The 16,446-nt window shown below is 41.7% G+C and overlaps 2 protein-coding genes and 1 non-coding gene across 8 annotated transcripts in view; 1 reads left to right on the top strand and 2 right to left on the bottom strand.

Moving 5' to 3' along the window:
* Positions 1-1,039: 1,039 nt before the first annotated feature.
* On the bottom strand, positions 1,040-4,631 carry RPL18A (ribosomal protein L18a). Its single transcript, XM_053977774.1, has 5 exons — positions 4,552-4,631; positions 3,990-4,169; positions 3,292-3,421; positions 1,611-1,720; positions 1,040-1,189 (listed from the first exon to the last, which is right to left on the bottom strand). Exons 1-5 carry the CDS (start codon positions 4,567-4,569, stop codon positions 1,097-1,099), a joined length of 531 nt encoding a protein of 176 aa, XP_053833749.1. The 5' UTR covers positions 4,570-4,631; the 3' UTR covers positions 1,040-1,096.
* LOC128808267 (small nucleolar RNA SNORA68) lies at positions 2,488-2,619 on the bottom strand. The gene has a single exon (XR_008437428.1). It is a non-coding gene; the product is annotated as a small nucleolar RNA SNORA68 (small nucleolar RNA).
* Positions 4,632-4,879: 248 nt separating the features above from the next.
* XPOT (exportin for tRNA) overlaps positions 4,880-16,446 on the top strand; it is a 28,425-nt gene continuing 16,858 nt past the window's right edge. For 3 of the 6 annotated variants that reach the window (XR_008437148.1, XR_008437147.1, XM_053977764.1), the window contains exons 1-6: positions 6,247-6,332; positions 9,806-9,939; positions 11,755-11,837; positions 12,939-12,995; positions 14,477-14,546; positions 15,705-15,923. Coding sequence is in view for 4 of the 6 variants with exons in the window: in XM_053977764.1 (XP_053833739.1) it covers positions 9,880-9,939; positions 11,755-11,837; positions 12,939-12,995; positions 14,477-14,546; positions 15,705-15,923 (489 nt within the window). In the remaining 2 variants the exon portion in view is untranslated. Of the gene's footprint in view, positions 4,966-6,246; positions 6,333-8,786; positions 8,861-9,805; positions 9,940-11,754; positions 11,838-12,938; positions 12,996-14,476; positions 14,547-15,704; positions 15,924-16,446 lie in introns of those variants that run through there. The other 3 variants (XM_053977765.1, XM_053977767.1, XM_053977766.1) reach the window with 3 other exon arrangements.

Here is a 16,446-nt window from a genome sequence, read left to right as displayed (position 1 = left end):
CTAATCCTATTTTCTTCAGTTCATGTTTCAGACAGAAGAGCTACCTGAACTGATTCTCCGTGCAGGCGATGAGGAGCACAAGGCTGAGCTACGGCCGGGGAGCTGTGGCCACGCTGACTGGTCCCAGTTCCGCAGAATAACTACCCACCCTTGCACTGACAGACAGCACCTCTCCAGATTGAGTGGCAGCTCTCCAGTCAACCCAGAAAGGACACATTCCCAGTTTCCCCTCTGCACAGTATTTCCCTGCACATTAACAGCATCTGCAGCTGTTTTTAAGTTGACATCTGGACAAAACACAGCATCAGTTGACACTACTACGACCCCTGTACTACTTTAAGTAGCTGGCTGCCTCTCGTTCAGGAGCCACCATCACTGAAAATGAGCATCAGATTCAACCACCACCTTTAGGTATGAAGAAGCCTTTTAAATAAATCTCAACTACAGTGTCTGCAAGCTTCTTACTGTGAACAAAGTAGCCTAAGGATTCAGGTTTGGATATAGAAATTGTCATCATTTTCACTCATTGGTCTAATATAAAAGGATAAATCTGCCAAGCCCTTCATCACTTTTCTTTTCTAGGCACAGGCACCTCTGTATGCACCCTTGAGCTTTGATTCAGAGTAGTGTGTAACATCCCTGAAAAGGTTCCAGTTAAAACTAGAATTTTGGCTTCAAATGCTTAAAATTTGAAGCAGCTTAACTGAAGTTATGAGGTCTTTATTCTTACATCTGAGTTCTGCATGCACCAGAAGCTGCCTCCTTCCTGAACTCAACTGTTCACTTAGTGTGCCAAAGGGAAAAAATGGATGTAGGATTTTACAGCTGCTTGACAACAGATGTCTGACCTGGAAAGTTGGTTATTAAAATTTGATTTATTGACGGGATATTTCAGTAATTTATGTCAGCACCTGAAACACCTGTTCAAGGCAATCACAGCTGTGAACAGTAGGCTGCCAATAAGGTTTACAGAAAATAAAAGAGTAGGAAGGGGAACTCCTAGATAACCAGGACACAGCCTCCAAAAGACAACTGGGAGTGAAAGATTCCAATAAGACCTTTATTGCAACACAGAGTTGACAACATATTTTTGCATTTAATAGAAAGTATTTGGTCTCTTGGTGGTGAAGCGTGGTTTGTGCTGGCGACGCAGAACTCTGTGTGGCAGTGGGAACTTGATTTTAGAATCCTGCAAGAAAAATGTTTCTATGTTAACTGAAGTATCAGATGAAAAACAGAAAATAATTTGGAATAAATAGCCAAGCTGTATTCAGTGACTAACTTATGCTTAGAGAAGTAATCCATCCACAACTTAATATATACGTCACAGGACTTAAATTAATAAATTTGCATTATTTTTTTCAAAGTAATACCAGTTAGAGGCATGTTTTCTGTACTATAACATGTATTTGCATTATTTTGACTTTCAAATACTTGTAGCAGCAAAAGTCTTGATCATAATATACCATAATCATGAACATACGCACCCAAGTTTGGTTCCTGCCCTATTTCTGCCTGCAAAGCAAACCTGTACCTCACAAGAGAGATCCCCTCTTCCAATCCAACGTTAAACCAGGACCCACCAGCCACTGCAGTGTGGGCTCACTTACATGGAACTGCTTGACTGCTGGTCTGCGGCACTTGCTGGCAGCAATTTCCTCAACCTTCATGATCTGGATAGAGTGAGCACGGGCACGATGACGGGCTCCCATATCACGGTCTAGAACAACAGAACTCATTAAAAATTAATTTTATGACATTTTCAGTTCAAGAATCTTAAAGCCCTTTGTTCAAGAAATGTTCATAATGCCATCTACAACTTTTAAAATTTCTAATCAGCTGTAATTAAAATCACTGTTTCTATTATGTAAAGTGATGGCACAAATATCACAAAACCAACAAGCAGCAGCAAACTCTTTCTGTAAGCTCTAAGTAAGCTCCACAACAGGAAGAACCATCTTACTCTTGTCCAATTTCAAGAAGGTACGCATGGACACAAGTAATATACCTAGGACTACTTACTCTCTTGAAAGAGAAAAAAACATCCTGTGATTCAGAATCAACATTGAATTATTACTGGAAAGACAAATAAACTTCAAAACACTTTCCCTTCCAAAAGGAAGGTACAAGTAAAAGTAGGACCTGAGGATATCTTTACTTTTATTGAAATTGATCAGCAATAGAACCATGAATTGATGTTTATCCCACATAATCAGCCTTTTTCAACAGGAGGAAGTAGCTGTACTCAGGCTACCTGAAAATTCCTCTATTCATCAGTGCAAATCACTGGCTTCAAATCACATCCATAGTCACATCCTAGTTCCACAAGGTATGCCTGTCCATGAAGATCTAACAAACCTACTAAAAACTTACCTGTCACAACTGTTCTTGAATATAAAAGTACCAGTCATTGTATCATGAAAAATAAGGTTTCTGGGTCTCATAAGCAACCCTTCAGTATGTTCATTAACAGAGATTATTGTACATTAATGTAGAACCTTAAATTTCACTTTCAACAGCACTTCAGCTTATGAAAGGCGACAAGATACATTTAATATTTGCACACATGACAAGAATATCATTATTAAGAACAATATTCTTTGGGTTTTTATGTGCAATCTGTAGAGTTTATCTGTAGAGTTTATTTGGAGTAAAGTATAAACAGCATCAGCTGTTGACAAGTGGTCTATCCCTTAAGTACTTCACAAAACAGTCTGAAATCAGGACAACCATTACTTCTCCCTGAAATGAGGTGATGGGATCTTGGGGAGTAATAGGGTTTTTTTCCCTGTGGTGTGTTTTTTTTTTTTTTTTTTTTTAACTTGCTCAATAAAGGACAGATGCTAGTATACTCTACATGATCTCTGAAATACTCTCTTCACAAGACCTGGGAAGATATATTCAATTATCTTACAACAGCACAGTGCAGGAAATACACACAGCATCTGAAAAGTCATTAAATTCTCAGTTTATATAGCAGCACTCATTACTAGAATTGTCGAAAGACACATCAGTAAGAAGTGGGAGTATTTTCCAGTCAGAGAAACTGTATAAAGAGAGGTAACAAGTCACCCACCACATGTACAATAGGTAAGTATCTATGGAATAGCTGGCAACCCCCTTCATTTAATTTTCCAGTGTTTCAGTTATTTTACCATGGATTAATTCAGCATGCTTTATGCTCAATTTGAGATTTAATCCTTTGCTTGCATACTGCTCCTACTATTGTAGGCCTCAAACAGTTACAACTGCTCCTACTATTGTACACCTCAAACAGTTACATATACTTACAGCACTGAGTGACAGCACCTGCAGTGGTCAAATCTCTGTACTCCCTGTACATGTTGTGGGTTCCACTACGAGAATCGTAGCGCAACCAAATACCAAAATTTTTTACCCGCAGAGGGGACTTCTCATATACCTGGAATTACACAAGAACATGGAAGTGGTTAGAGATGATGTACTATCACCATTTTACAATTTTAAGAATAAATATTTCAGAGCTCTAACAAAACCCCTGTTTTGTTAAAAACAACTCTTTGCTCTCTTTCCCCTTACCAAAATAGCTGTATATGTCTTAGTAATCCAGAGTAGAAAGCTTTAGTAATTAAAAAAAAATAAATACAAGATTTCAGCTGTAAAGAGTGTTCTTGAAGTATCAAGGTAGAGGAGCGTAAGCATACAAACACCCACTTTCCCAGGGCTATGAATGCCCAAATGCCTCTTAAAAGGTATACTGTACAATGAACCTAAGTCTAAGGTTCAACACATGGCTCATCATTTTCATGCAATAAGTAAATTTGTATTTCATTTACAGAACGCATACCACTACTTTCAAAAACCAAACTTGTCACTCCTTTTCACAGCAACTGAAAGACAATTGATTTCAACCTCACACTCCATAACTACGATTCCTGTAAAATCCCTCCACGTACACCTCCTAGAATTCCGTAAGAACCTCCCCCGCTTTTAGGTTTTTAATCCATCACCTGTCCACAGTATACAATCTCTCCAGAAGACTTCTTCATCTTCTTCAGCTGAGAGACGAAGTACCAGAATCGGGACTTGGCGACGACATGGTTCGGAGCGAAGATCCGCATGCGGTACAGAGGAGGGGTCGTGCATTTCGGCGTGGGCAAGCAGCGCCCGACCACCTTGTACTCCCGCAGCTGGAGGGACACGAAAAATAGGTGGACCGCAGAGTGAGTGAGCCGCGGAGCCACCACGGCCCCGAACCCTTTGAGGCGGCTCCTCAAAGGAAAAACGCGACAAAAGGAGCTCACTCCATTAGTGGAGAGAGGCCCTTGCGCCGGGCGGGTCGATATGCCCGCGGATCTCCCCGCGGTACCGCACGCCGATCTGGGTCCGCACCGGGCGGGAGCGGCGTCGGCGCCATATTGGCCGCTCGCCGTCCCACGGGCCGGGCGGCGTCGTTCGGGCACGCATGGGCCACTCTCGAGCGCTACAACCCGCCACCGCCGCCCTCCCGACGGCCACCCCGACCGCACTCCGGGCCCCGGCTGCGCCCGCCGGGCCCTGGTCCGTACTCACGGTGCCCGACGCCTTCATGGCGCTCCGCCGCCGTCGCTCTCAGGAAAAGAAAGGGAGGGGCTGCGTGCGCAGCCCCTGACGCCATCACCCAGCCCCGCCCCCGGCAGCCCGCGCGGCGATTGGCTGCGAGCAGAGCGCGATTGGAGCAGGCAGCTGTCAGTCTCCGCGCGCGGCCCTGGCTTCCGGGCTGGCGGCGCCGCGTGGCCCGGCCCGACTCGCGCCCCCCCTGTCGTTCGCTGCAGGCAGCGCGGCCCCAGCCCCCTGTTCCCGTCACCAAGGCCGCGGGCCGGCATGGTCCCGATAGAAGATAGACCGGGCTGGGCGTGACTCCGTCTGCCGGGCGTCCTTCTGGCGTTAGCGTGAAGAACGTGGCAGGGAGGCTCCAAGCGGGGGCACCGAAATCCCCTCGGGGCGGTAGGCGGGAGCGTAGGGCTATCGGGGGAACCTGTCTCACTCGTCGTCCTCCACGATAGCGAGGTCACTGGCTGCCGGGAAGTTGACCCCGAAGATCGCCCCCACGCACTCAGTTCCATGGGATGCCTCTTGCGGCTGGTCCCGCCGGGCACTCGTTCCCCCGTGCACTATGAGGGGGCAGCGGCTTTGCTGGCAGGACAAATTTCTCTCGAGCTTTGGGCGCCTCACGCCCTTTGAGAGCTGCGGTAGCCACGGGACAGGAGTAGGTTTTGCCTTGGAAGATACTGTAACAGCAGTGCGGATGGGACGGGTTTGTAATGCCGCTGCTCGCGTTTCGGTCGGTTTTCAGTGTGGCCGAACGGCCATGCGGGCGTGTGGCGACACCAAGCCCCGTACACGGCGCTGTGTTGCAGAGCCCTACGCCACATGTGCAGACACAGCTGTCTGAGAAATGACGCTCACTTTTAAAATTTCAAAGGTTTGTTAAACCTTAACAAAATACAACAAGAGACTGAATAAGGAAAAATTACAGCGCTAAGAGTATGCAACCAAACGGCCACGTGCTCGTCTACAAAATGGATACTCTGTATTTTATATCCTTGGCCCTTCCCAAAGTCTTGACAGTCAACTCCTTCTCTGCCATCTATTGGTGGAGATCACTTTCTTACACTTTGATTGGAGGTCAGGTGATGCCATGCCGCGCCTCCTAGTAACAAGCCTGCCCTCCCCTAAATGCCCTGACTAGTGACAGCAATACAGGGGGAAAAGGGAGAGGACTGCGGGGAGAACATACCAAAAAAACATAACTATACATCTCTAAAACTTCTCTTAACATACACATAATGCTCATTTCTTAATTATGAGAGTCAACCATCACGTTACCTATCTACAACAGCTGGGTTACTCCTCACGGACAAACCCGCGCCAACCCGGGCCCTGCCCTGTGCGCGTCCCCAAGCAGGTGGCTCCGGCCGCTACTGCGGAACTCGCACCGGCGACCCAGCCCCGCCCCGCCGCCTCTGACACAGCACGAATTCCAGACACTGAAGGCAGTTTGGGAGCGGGCCGGTACAGCCCGAGTTTATTCCGCCGGTGCGGTCGGTTTTATAGCGGTGCCGGCGGTACTGAGGCAGGAGTGGGACTACGATTCCCAGCCTGCCTCGGGGCACATCCCGGCGTGCCTCGCTACCGGCCGGCTTGGTGGAGAGGGGCGGTCCTGCTTCTCCTCCTCCTCCTCCTCCTCCCCCTCCCGCCGGCTGCCGAGGCGACGCGGCCCGGCCCGGCCCGGCCCGCTCCCTGTGCTCGTGGCGGCTGCGGAGCCGTGGGGGTGGGCAGGAGCCGGCGGCGATGGAGCACTGACCGGGAAGGTACCGGCGGGGGGGCGCGGGCAGGACGCGACACGCGGAGCGGGTGACTCAGCCCGGGGGGAAGGGGCAGTGTGGGCTGAGCTGGCGGCGCCTGCGGGCTCCCGCGAGTCCCCTGGCCGGTTTCCTCAGTGCGGGGCCGCCTCCCCAGCAGCCGAGAGGCTCCGCGAAAGGGAGGTTGGGGGGGAGGCACCGCCGCGTCCGCCTGGCCTTGCTGCTGGGGAACAGCGGGGGCTGCAGCCGACCGGGCCCCGCCGGTCCCGCCCTGCGGATGCCACGAAAAATATCTGTATTTTTCTCTGCTAATACACGCTGTAGTCTGTGATGCGGTTCTGTTCGCGGGAGCTGCCGCCTCGGTGGCTCTCCATCCGCTATGGTTCTGGTGGGGGAAGGAAGAAATCGTAGGACGGCAGCGTGAGGGGAGGGAGGGACCTCCCCGCACTTCCATATTCCGCTGGTCGTGGCGTGGTCGGAGCGGTGGTTCCCCGCCGCGGGTGGTGGGGCTGGGTCACTCCCAGCGGCCCGGGACGGCGCTGGGGAGGTTTAAGGACAAGCCGACGTCTTGTTCTCCGTTCAGCCGCGGAGCTGAACGCGGGGGGCTGTGAATTCCCGAGCGCGCGGCCCGACTGCGCTGCGGAGCCGCGTTGGCTCTTCCCAGCCACAGGAGACCCGGGCTCTGACCGAGTCTGGGCGGGGGAAAGGAGGCCTTACTCCTTACCGGAATTCCTGCCGGTAAAATTGTGCCTGAAACTAAGACCTAATGTCACTTCCAGAAGGAAAAACTTTTCTAGACAAGTTGAAAAGTTGTCGAAGTAGCAGTAGTTAACACAGTTGTTGGCTTTAACCGCGGGTTAGGCCGGTGTAAAGGGTCTGGAACCCAAAGAGACTGTAAATATGCCCAAGGTTTGCAGCAAGCAAAACCGCAAAAAAGACTGTAAAAGATGAATTTTAATGTCTTTGTTTTATTAGAGCGAAAACTTGAGGAAATTCAAATGAGGCACACCACTGGCTCCCCCTCTGTTACCACATCTTATAAATACTTAAATGACTGCTGAACACGAAGCTTTTTATAATTGCTGATTGTTCCCGTGGTTAGCATCTGTAGTTCAAATGCTTTGAATGCTTTCATTATTGGGGTAAATCTAGATCGAAGTCACACACTTTGTATTGTTAATTGGGTAGTCTTGCCCACTTGAAGTGGGTTGAATTTTTTTTTTTCTGCCTCCTTTATGCTATGAAAACAGTCTTTACTGTCAAATGTGCTTTTAAGTATTTAGTAGGGGAAAAGGGAATAAATTATTTTGATGCGACATACCTGTATGACTTCACTGGTAAGGAACTGCATCCTTCTAATTACTGTCAGATGAGTTTGCTACCTGACATGGTGTACTGCTTAACAAAAAATAATCTCTTAAGTAAGTAAGACAATACTTTCTGCACAGATGCATATTAACTATTAACATTATCTGGGTTTTTTTTATAAATAAAACTTGCTTTAATGGCATACTCGATGTTATAGCCAAGTGCATTTTGCCATGGATTTTGTGAATTATTAGTACTATTAAAATTACCATTCAATTTTGCTTTTGAAGTGTAACTGGCTGGTTAGGTAGATACATGGTGGAAAAGCTACCTGCTTAAGTAAAGCCATGTGGCAAGAAAAGCTATTTTATTAGTTTTCTCAAGAGGCTCATTCAAATATTTTCTCTCATTAATTGTCTTTTAGAGTTGGCTAGTCAAGATGAAACTGAGAAAAGGCTATATGATAGAAGTTGAAATTTTAAATACACTCATGAGGCATTTAGAAAATTAGTAGAACAGATTGACATTGCTGTTAGCAATAACACGGGAAGAGAATACATGTTGGAGTCACGTTATTTTTATTAGCAAAATTTGTCACCTAGGTATAAATCATCTGCCCAAAAGATAAAAATGTACTGATACCAGCAGGTAAATATGCCAAAAAAATGCCTCTGTATATTAAATAGTTTTGTAACTCTGGACCAGACCCTAATCAAAAGATGCAATTTAAAAAAAAATCATTTTCCCTGCAGTATTTTGCCTTTTTTTAATCTGGCTCTTCTGGATGTTGATTATGGGGAAAACAGATTGGGGGCTGGGGATGCAGAGGGAGAAGACTCAGCACTGCAAGCTTAATCCCTAAAGATTCTGCCCCTGAGGGGGATCGCTGTGACTAAGGCAGTCTGTGAGGCTTGGTGTGCCAGGAGTCATCACTTTGTTCCCGACTTTCTGGTTTCTGTACTGCCAAAACCAGCAAATTTTTTTGTATGAACTCAATTTTACTTATTAAATTTCTTTTCATTATGCATAGTGTATTCTGTCTTGACTTTGGCATAGAGTATTCTGTCTTGCCTTTAATAGAAAAGTCTATTACCACGTTAAATTTTGGGCTCTCCTTTTCAGTTCTGGTTGCTGTTGCTTGTCACTGTGTCACCTTTCTTCCCGTGGGGGAGGGTGAACAGTAGAGTGCACGAGACACAATACTAAGAAATTAGAAGTTCTACCTATGGGTATGTAGGCAGCTTCAAACCACAGCTCCTTTGTATTTCATTTCTTCCTCTTGTCTCTTCCTTTCCCCTACCTCCTACATACTTACATAACAAGGGCCGATTTCAGGCCTAATTAACTATATTACCATGGAGGGGGGGGGAGGTGGGGCAGAGAACTGAAGGATAGATGGATTTTTTTTTCCCCTCTTGTTATTTAACAGCATCCTAGTATTTGACAGAGAAGTTTTAATTTTTTTAGATTCTCTGCATTTTACTAGAGTATTGCAGAACAGCCTACAGCAGAAAGCCATCTTTAGAACTTTTGTCTAGCTCACTTGTTAATTTTACATTGAATTTTCTAAAGAAAAATCATTGCTAGTAAAACAGCACCCATTGGTAGGAACAGAAAGCTTTTGTTAACAACTTAGTGTGGTGTGTTTTGTGGTTAATTTCTAAGACTCTTGTATGTGCTTGCTTTAGAAGAAAGATCCCCCACCACGGGAAATACTTTGTAAGTGGGTGTATGAAGTGTCTTATCTCTATTGGAGTTGAGTAGAGATTTTTTTTTTTTTTTTGTAGTTAGGTTTGTGGTGGGGGAAAAAACAGTGGCCTTTCATTTAAGGAGTAGATTTGTTGTATCTTGCTAAAACTTCTGCATGCTTGAAATTTGAATTTAAGCCTTTCAGCTGAATACTATACATAATTCCATCTTTCTGTTAACTAAATTCTCTTTTCAAGAGAACTGAAATATATGGAGACTTTAAAGTTTCCTTATTCAATATGAAATACAGTACTGTGAAAAGTTGATTAAAGGACTTAGAATTCTGGTATTTGTATTGGAGCTTTCATGTTTAGTTGGAGTACATTTTTTGAGGTTTGTGAGCCACCTTGTATCATTGTTGCTGTCCTGGTTTTAATTTTTCTTGTTCTGCTGAGCAAATAAAATTTCTCTTTCTCTATTTGCAGATGATGGTATTTTGCCCTCTAGAAGAAGTGGGCAAAGCAGTTAGGAACAGGAAACAACGAATATAGCAACAGACATGGATGAACAAGCCCTTTTAGGGCTCAACCCAAATGCTGATGCAGACTTCAGACAACGAGTATGTAATTAATTTCCTCTTCTCTCTAATAGCTGGAGATGGTATTGCAATGCAAAAATCTAATGTTTTCATGGGCTGTGGGGGGTTTGTTGAGTTTGTTTTGTGAGCCAAATGTGTAGGGTTTGTAGTGGCAAGTACAAAGCAAAGTCATGTTGCAAACATGTAAGCTGAGGGGTATGTATTATCAATTCTGTTTACATTTCAGTTCGATTGCAATTAACATGCATAGAATTAATTTTTCTGGACTCTTGACTGTTTAAGTTTTTTCAGTTCTTTGTATTTGTTGCTCAATTCCTTACGTAGATTCTCATAGAATGAAAACCAGCCACAGAAAACAATTTGCTTGAAATTAGCCTGTTGATTCTTAGATGTTTTTAACTATAATTTTAATGGATTACCTAGGTTTAGTATCTTTTTAATAAAATGTGTGGGTTTAATTGTAGTGAAGCTTGTGTTATTGTAAAGTAAGTTAAGAAAATAATCATATGTAGGTAACATTTACTGCATAAGAGATGATCCTATGAAAAGACATTATTTATATAACTATTTATTGAGTAATTATCTCTGCTAACTGATTACCATATTGATTTAACTGTCTACCAGATAACTTCTAGTAAAATCTTCCAGGAATGAGGATTTTAATACCATGGTTTTGTGTTCATAAAACAAATCTTGGAATGTTTAAACAGTTACAAATTTTGTTTGATTTGCTAAGTAGCCTGTTAAATATGTTGATTCTGCATATTTGCCCTTTTTAAAATTATGGATATAGCTAATCTTTAGTGATCTGTCAATAGAATATCACTGAAATTGGAAGCTTTTACCTATAACCTTTTAACTATGCAGTCTGCTGAGTTCTGAAATATTTCATAGCAGAAGGGGACTTACCTTTTCCACAGTCATGTAAGATGTAACATAAGGGAAGTATCAAACCATTTCTAGTAAAATAATACATTAAGTATAAGAAAATCACTAGTACTAACTAGTGAGGAAGTGAATTCTTGTTTTAGAACTTAGTTCTGAATAATTACTTTGGGAGATAACTTTGGTAAATGGAAACCTTTATGAACTAATGCAAAAAGCAGCCCCTAAAAATATCCAACAGCCAAACCTCCCCCTTGAAATATATGCATTCGTAGAATTGAAATAATGTTGTTAATCTAATTACTTCTTCAAAACTTGCTTTACTGTTCTGTATCACAGGCCACACAGAGCCTTAAAGCAATTAAATCAAATTAATTGTTGTCAAAAGCTGTTTAGGAGTCCTGTGTGATTATTTTAAATTTGGTAGAGGTTTTCTTGATTTCTGTAGAAGATTCATATACTGACAGTTGTGCAGGTGGTTAGTATTTGAATGTTTTTTGAGCTTGGGATGTTGAATACAAGCAAAGCGGTGCAACAAAATAGTGAATTGTTTTCAGTGAAAAATCTAAATTACCACTTCTTTAGAATGTGTGGAAGGAATTGTAACTTGGATGTGAACTTCCACCTAAATGGGAAAGCCCTGAACAAGCTGCTCTAGTCTAACTGTGTCTCTGGAGGTTCCATCTAACCTCAACACTTCTGATTCTATGATTTCCATATTCAAGTAATGAAATCTTTGTATTGAATATGAAGTGGAAATGGGTACCTATGATATTGGTATTTGGAAAAAAACCCCACTCAATGTTAAGGTGATTAGGGAGCCATTGAAATGTATCCAAATACTGTTGATTTTTTGTAGAAGAGCTGTTTAAATATAAGAGCAAGTGTGAATGAGATGTATTGCTATGTGCTTTGTTCTTTTTAAAGTTAAACTTACTTTGATTTTTGCAGGCACTGGCCTATTTTGAGCAGCTCAAGATATCTCAGGATGCTTGGCAAGTCTGTGCAGAAGCATTAGCTCAGAGTATATACAGGTAATGTAACTAATAATTTCTTATTGTCATTAGTAATATGTATGGGTCTGATTTAGCTGTGCAGCGTAATAGGCAAACTAAACTGTTGAAAGTTAATATGGTCTTTGTACTATTTTAATATCATAGTTGATCTGTGGCCTCTGTATAATGCCTTTCAAGGAAGAGCAATGTATACATTAAATTCCATATTAATTTAGTAACCTAAAAACTGCTGCGTTTTGAAATTCTGGGGAAAATAAGTGCTGAGAATTGCCCCCTCTGAGACTATAGACTTTATATGCAGTAATCTCATAAGTAGTTCCTTGCGCCTGTTCTTTGGAGTAGGCTATCCCATTTTTCAAGATGCAAAGAATGTGTAATCACCACTATTTTTGCACATAGTTGTGTATTTGCATCAAAAATACTAGGCTGTCACTGTTTTACGGAATAATTCCTTTTGGAAGGGAGTTGAGGGGTGCATATCTCCTGAATAACAGCAGTAGTTTATAGTGAATGCTATTTTGTAAGTGATTTATCAAAACTACTGACTCCGTCAGAATGTGCAGTAATTAAAGCCACACAAGATTAGAAATTATAATCTTTAAAAAATACATTATGGTTGTTGCAAGTTTTAGATAATAAGATGAAAAAGCTGTGTAGATAACAGAGCATGTGGAATGTCTATGCTTAATCTACACTTTGTGTCTTTACCTTTGATTTTTAAGATGCAGAGTACAGCTTGCACTTAGTGTAGTAGTGGGCCTCAAACATACTATAGAAGCCTGACAGATTTTTGTAAGAGCAGGATACAATAGGTATTGTAGTTTTGTTTGTACAATACTGAAATCAAACCATAAAGAATAGGTGGCTATAGAAAAAGAATACTAGTATCAAACATAAATATTAGTTTAACAGTTACGCATTTCTACCAGATTGACTGCTCCACTATTTGTCCTTTTTGCTTTGAGGTAACAGTAGCAGCAGGTCTGGTTTTTTTTTTGTGCCAAAGGGGCAGTCTGATTGTAGTATTTGAGGAATTTTTTTTTTCCCACAGAAATGTGTACTATATTGTACACAAATGTGTACCATAATGTGTACCAGTAACAGAATTTTCTTTTCTAGTGATGATCACATCAAGTTCTTCTGCTTTCAAGTTCTCGAACATCAGGTTAAGTTCAAGTGAGTAATTTTACTTGACATCATCCATGTACATCCAGTTAATTTTTCCCTTTTTATTCTGCTTGCAAATAAAATGGTATTTGTTGCCTAGTTGTGGTTGATGAAGTGTCTATAGTCTGGTGCAGAGTGCTGTCTTGTATTTCTTTACCTTTCTTTACCTTTCCTTGGAGAGGTTTTTGAGCAGCAGGCTCTGCTTTCAGCTAGTCTAACACATCTATGGCCCAACACAGACCCAGTTAGCAAGGACTGCTTGAAACTTAGCTATTCCTGTCTGGAGATTGAGGCCTTACTCTTACTCTCACTGATTTTTGCAGCTGTGCTCTGTACTGAGTCCTGGACTTCAGACAGAGCCCTATTCATTCAATAACCATGGCAGAGATATTGAGAAAGTAGTCTTTTCACTGAGTGGTGGTTTCATAGAACCATAATTCTAGGGAAAAATACTTCTTAATTCTATGAATGTCATTGCACAGAACTGTATTTTTTTTTCCTCACTTTGGGCTCCCTTGGTCTGGAATTGAGCATCATGGAATCTTTGAATATCATTGTGATTGCTTGTAATACACTGAATGGATGAGGAGTTTAGATAGGAATAAGATGTATTTTGTGACTGATTTTTACAGTTTGGTATGAGTGCAAATGTTAAAGACTTTTTTATTTACCCAATTTTACCTTACTGTCCACTTTTCTCTGCTTGCTTCACTCCTGTCACCTGCTTCCTGCAATAAGTTTTCTTTTGTTTCTTGGTGCTTATTTTCTTTAAACATTTTTGGTGTTTTTTTTTTTTTTTTTCCTTCTCTTTAATGAATAGTTGGCTGTGACAGGAACGCTGGAGTCCCATTCAACAGTCATTCCTATTAAGGGCTCTATAAGCCTGTAGCTAACTCTTTGCAATAGAGTATTCTTAGCTTCACTAGTCCTGGCAGAGGTATGGCTAGTATTTGAAGTGGACTGGATATAATGTCACAAATTGCCAGGACTCTATGTATGACATAAAACAGAATTACTTCCTTGGGTTTTTTGACATAAGTCTGATAGTAAATGTAGTGTAGGTCAGATCAGTGAAGGACCTCAATGTACTCAATAGTGATAGTCTTCAAAGTGTAGTGAACAAGTTCAGGCATATACAGATGTCTCTTCCTTCTCCCCTTGGCCTATGGTGAAATGCTTATTTTTATCAGGGTCATAAGTCCTGTCCCTGATAGAGAATTTCTGCAAAATTTCAAGCTTCTACTCTCATACAGGAGGTAGTAATGCCTCAAGATGTGATACATTACTATGGGTAAAATGTTTTTTATTATTTTTGCCTTTGAGTCAGAATTTTAACATGCAAATAGCTTTGTAAATTGCTGTCCTAGAAACTTTTCATTTACAGTAATGTGGAGCATTACATACTATATAAAAGAGTTTTTGCTTTGCTGAATGTTGGTGCTTGCTGTGAAGCACAGTTGTATTTTGACCTCAATATTTTTTTATTTCAGGTACTCTGAACTTACTGAAGTCCAGCAGCAGCTAATTAGGGAAACACTCATAACATGGCTGCAAGCACAGGTATGTATGTTCTTCAAGGCAGTCTTGCATGTTAGGTTTTTAGGCTAACATAGGGCATTGAGTGTGGACTAAATGTTTAATCAGTTGTTTGAGTTTAAAGATGGCTTCCTGAAGATATTTGGTATCTGATTGTTAAAGGTTTGTGAAATAATTTTTAAATCAAGTGTTGTAAAGAACTCCGTGCCCAAACTTAGTATTAAATATATAACACTTGAATGAGATAATGACTGTGGTTTAATCAGTTGTGTGTGAAATAAGGTGTATTGAAAGTTCCCTTTTAGAGAGGCATAATACAGATTCCTGGTGTTCCTGAGTGTCTGGAGGAAGAGCAGGCCTGCTAATTATTTTTCCAAGACCATACTGAGTGAACTTCTGTCTACTGCTGGCAGATGTTTATCACTCCTCTGTGATGTTAGTTAGTACTGTGGCAGAGTATGGACTATTCCTTCTTGTGGAATGGGTTACTGTAGCCAAACTTGTAGTATCAGCCCCACCCAGGAGTTTGCAGTCAGCAGAAGTATCCACTGGTTTGCCCATACCTGCCATTATATAGCTGTCATTCCACTTCTGCACTGAAGATAAACATAGTTGCCGTGCAGAAGACTTAACAGTAGGACATGCAATATAATACAGCTTTGAAAAGAACAGATCATTGTGAAGTGGATTAAATTGCTTTTCTCTTTGTGGCAAACTGTTCCGTTTAGGAGTTTCTAAAAAGAAAAGGAGAAGAAATTGGTGGTGGTGGATTTTTTTTTTTTTCCTTAGATTTAGGAACTTCCCTTACTATTCGTAGCACTAACATTTGACACAGGCACAAGCTAGCTACAGGAGGACTGTAACTTTCACCAAATTGACAAATGACCTTTTAGTCTTTGAGTAGTTGTGGTGGTTTTGCGTGGGAGACATTTATGGAAGACACTTAATGTCTTGGTACTGAATGAAAGGCGTAGGACTGTATCACCCATAGAAGACATTTTCCCTATTACAGGACACTTTAGCCATTTTTTCTTCAAATTCCTTGGAAAGGTAAGGGTTTATTTGTTAGTCTCAGCCAGGAAGAGAAGTAGCACATTAACTACTACAGAGAGATCAACAAACCCATAAGATTCTTCTCTAATTTATTGAGAATGTATAGATGAAATGTCTTGTTTCTACCAGATGCTGAATCCCCAGCCTGAGAAGACTTTTATTCGCAACAAAGCAGCACAAGTCTTTGCATTGCTTTTTGTTACTGAATATCTCACAAAATGGCCCAAGTTTTTTTTTGACATTCTGTCAGTAGTTGACCTTAATCCACGAGGTGTGGATATGTACCTCAGAATCCTGATGGCTGTTGATGCTGAGCTGGTGGACCGGGATGTTGTTCATACATCAGAGGCAAGTTATTATTTTGCATTAACACTTGTTTTAAAATTTTAAGTTCTCTTACTTTAATTAGAGCAGAAGGTTTCTAGATATGCTTTTTTCCTGTGACAGCTCTGCTTTAGACACATTAGGTGGTTTAAATTCAAAATATTATGTTTAGCTTTGTTGTTTAATGCTTTTTATGATTTCATATTTTTCAGCTAATTTTTTTTTTCTTGAAAGCTTGCAAACAAAAATTAATCAACCGAGTTTGCCAGTATAATGCTAGACTGATTCATTTTAAAATGTTAATGTTTTCTAGTAAATGTTTAAGGGGTCCTAACCCCTTAAAGTTCATTCAGTGATTTAGAGAACTGTTCTTCTTTTTCTGCCATTTCTTTCAGTGTTCAGGCACTGTGGATAATAAAAGGGAAAACTTAGGATATTTTGGTTTTATTTGTTGGAAAGGAAAAAAATATTCTCTTTGGGTTTCTGATTGAGTTATCTTGCTATGACACATGGTGTCTGGCATCTGGATACAAAAATGCTACTAATT

This window comes from Vidua macroura, chromosome 5 (assembly GCF_024509145.1).
Source record: "Vidua macroura isolate BioBank_ID:100142 chromosome 5, ASM2450914v1, whole genome shotgun sequence".
NCBI classification, from domain to species: Eukaryota; Metazoa; Chordata; class Aves; order Passeriformes; family Viduidae; genus Vidua; species Vidua macroura.
This window is presented reverse-complemented; position numbering and strand designations above follow the sequence as displayed.

Excerpts from the sequence above, each read along its gene's own strand:
- RPL18A (XM_053977774.1), bottom strand. Across the intron at positions 3,422-3,989 it reads AGATTGTATACTGTGGACAG|GTATATGAGAAGTCCCCTCT; the intron begins GTGATGGATTAA and ends GTGTAATTCCAG. Across the intron at positions 1,190-1,610 it reads CAGCAGTCAAGCAGTTCCAT|GATTCTAAAATCAAGTTCCC; the intron begins GTAAGTGAGCCC and ends TTTTTCTTGCAG.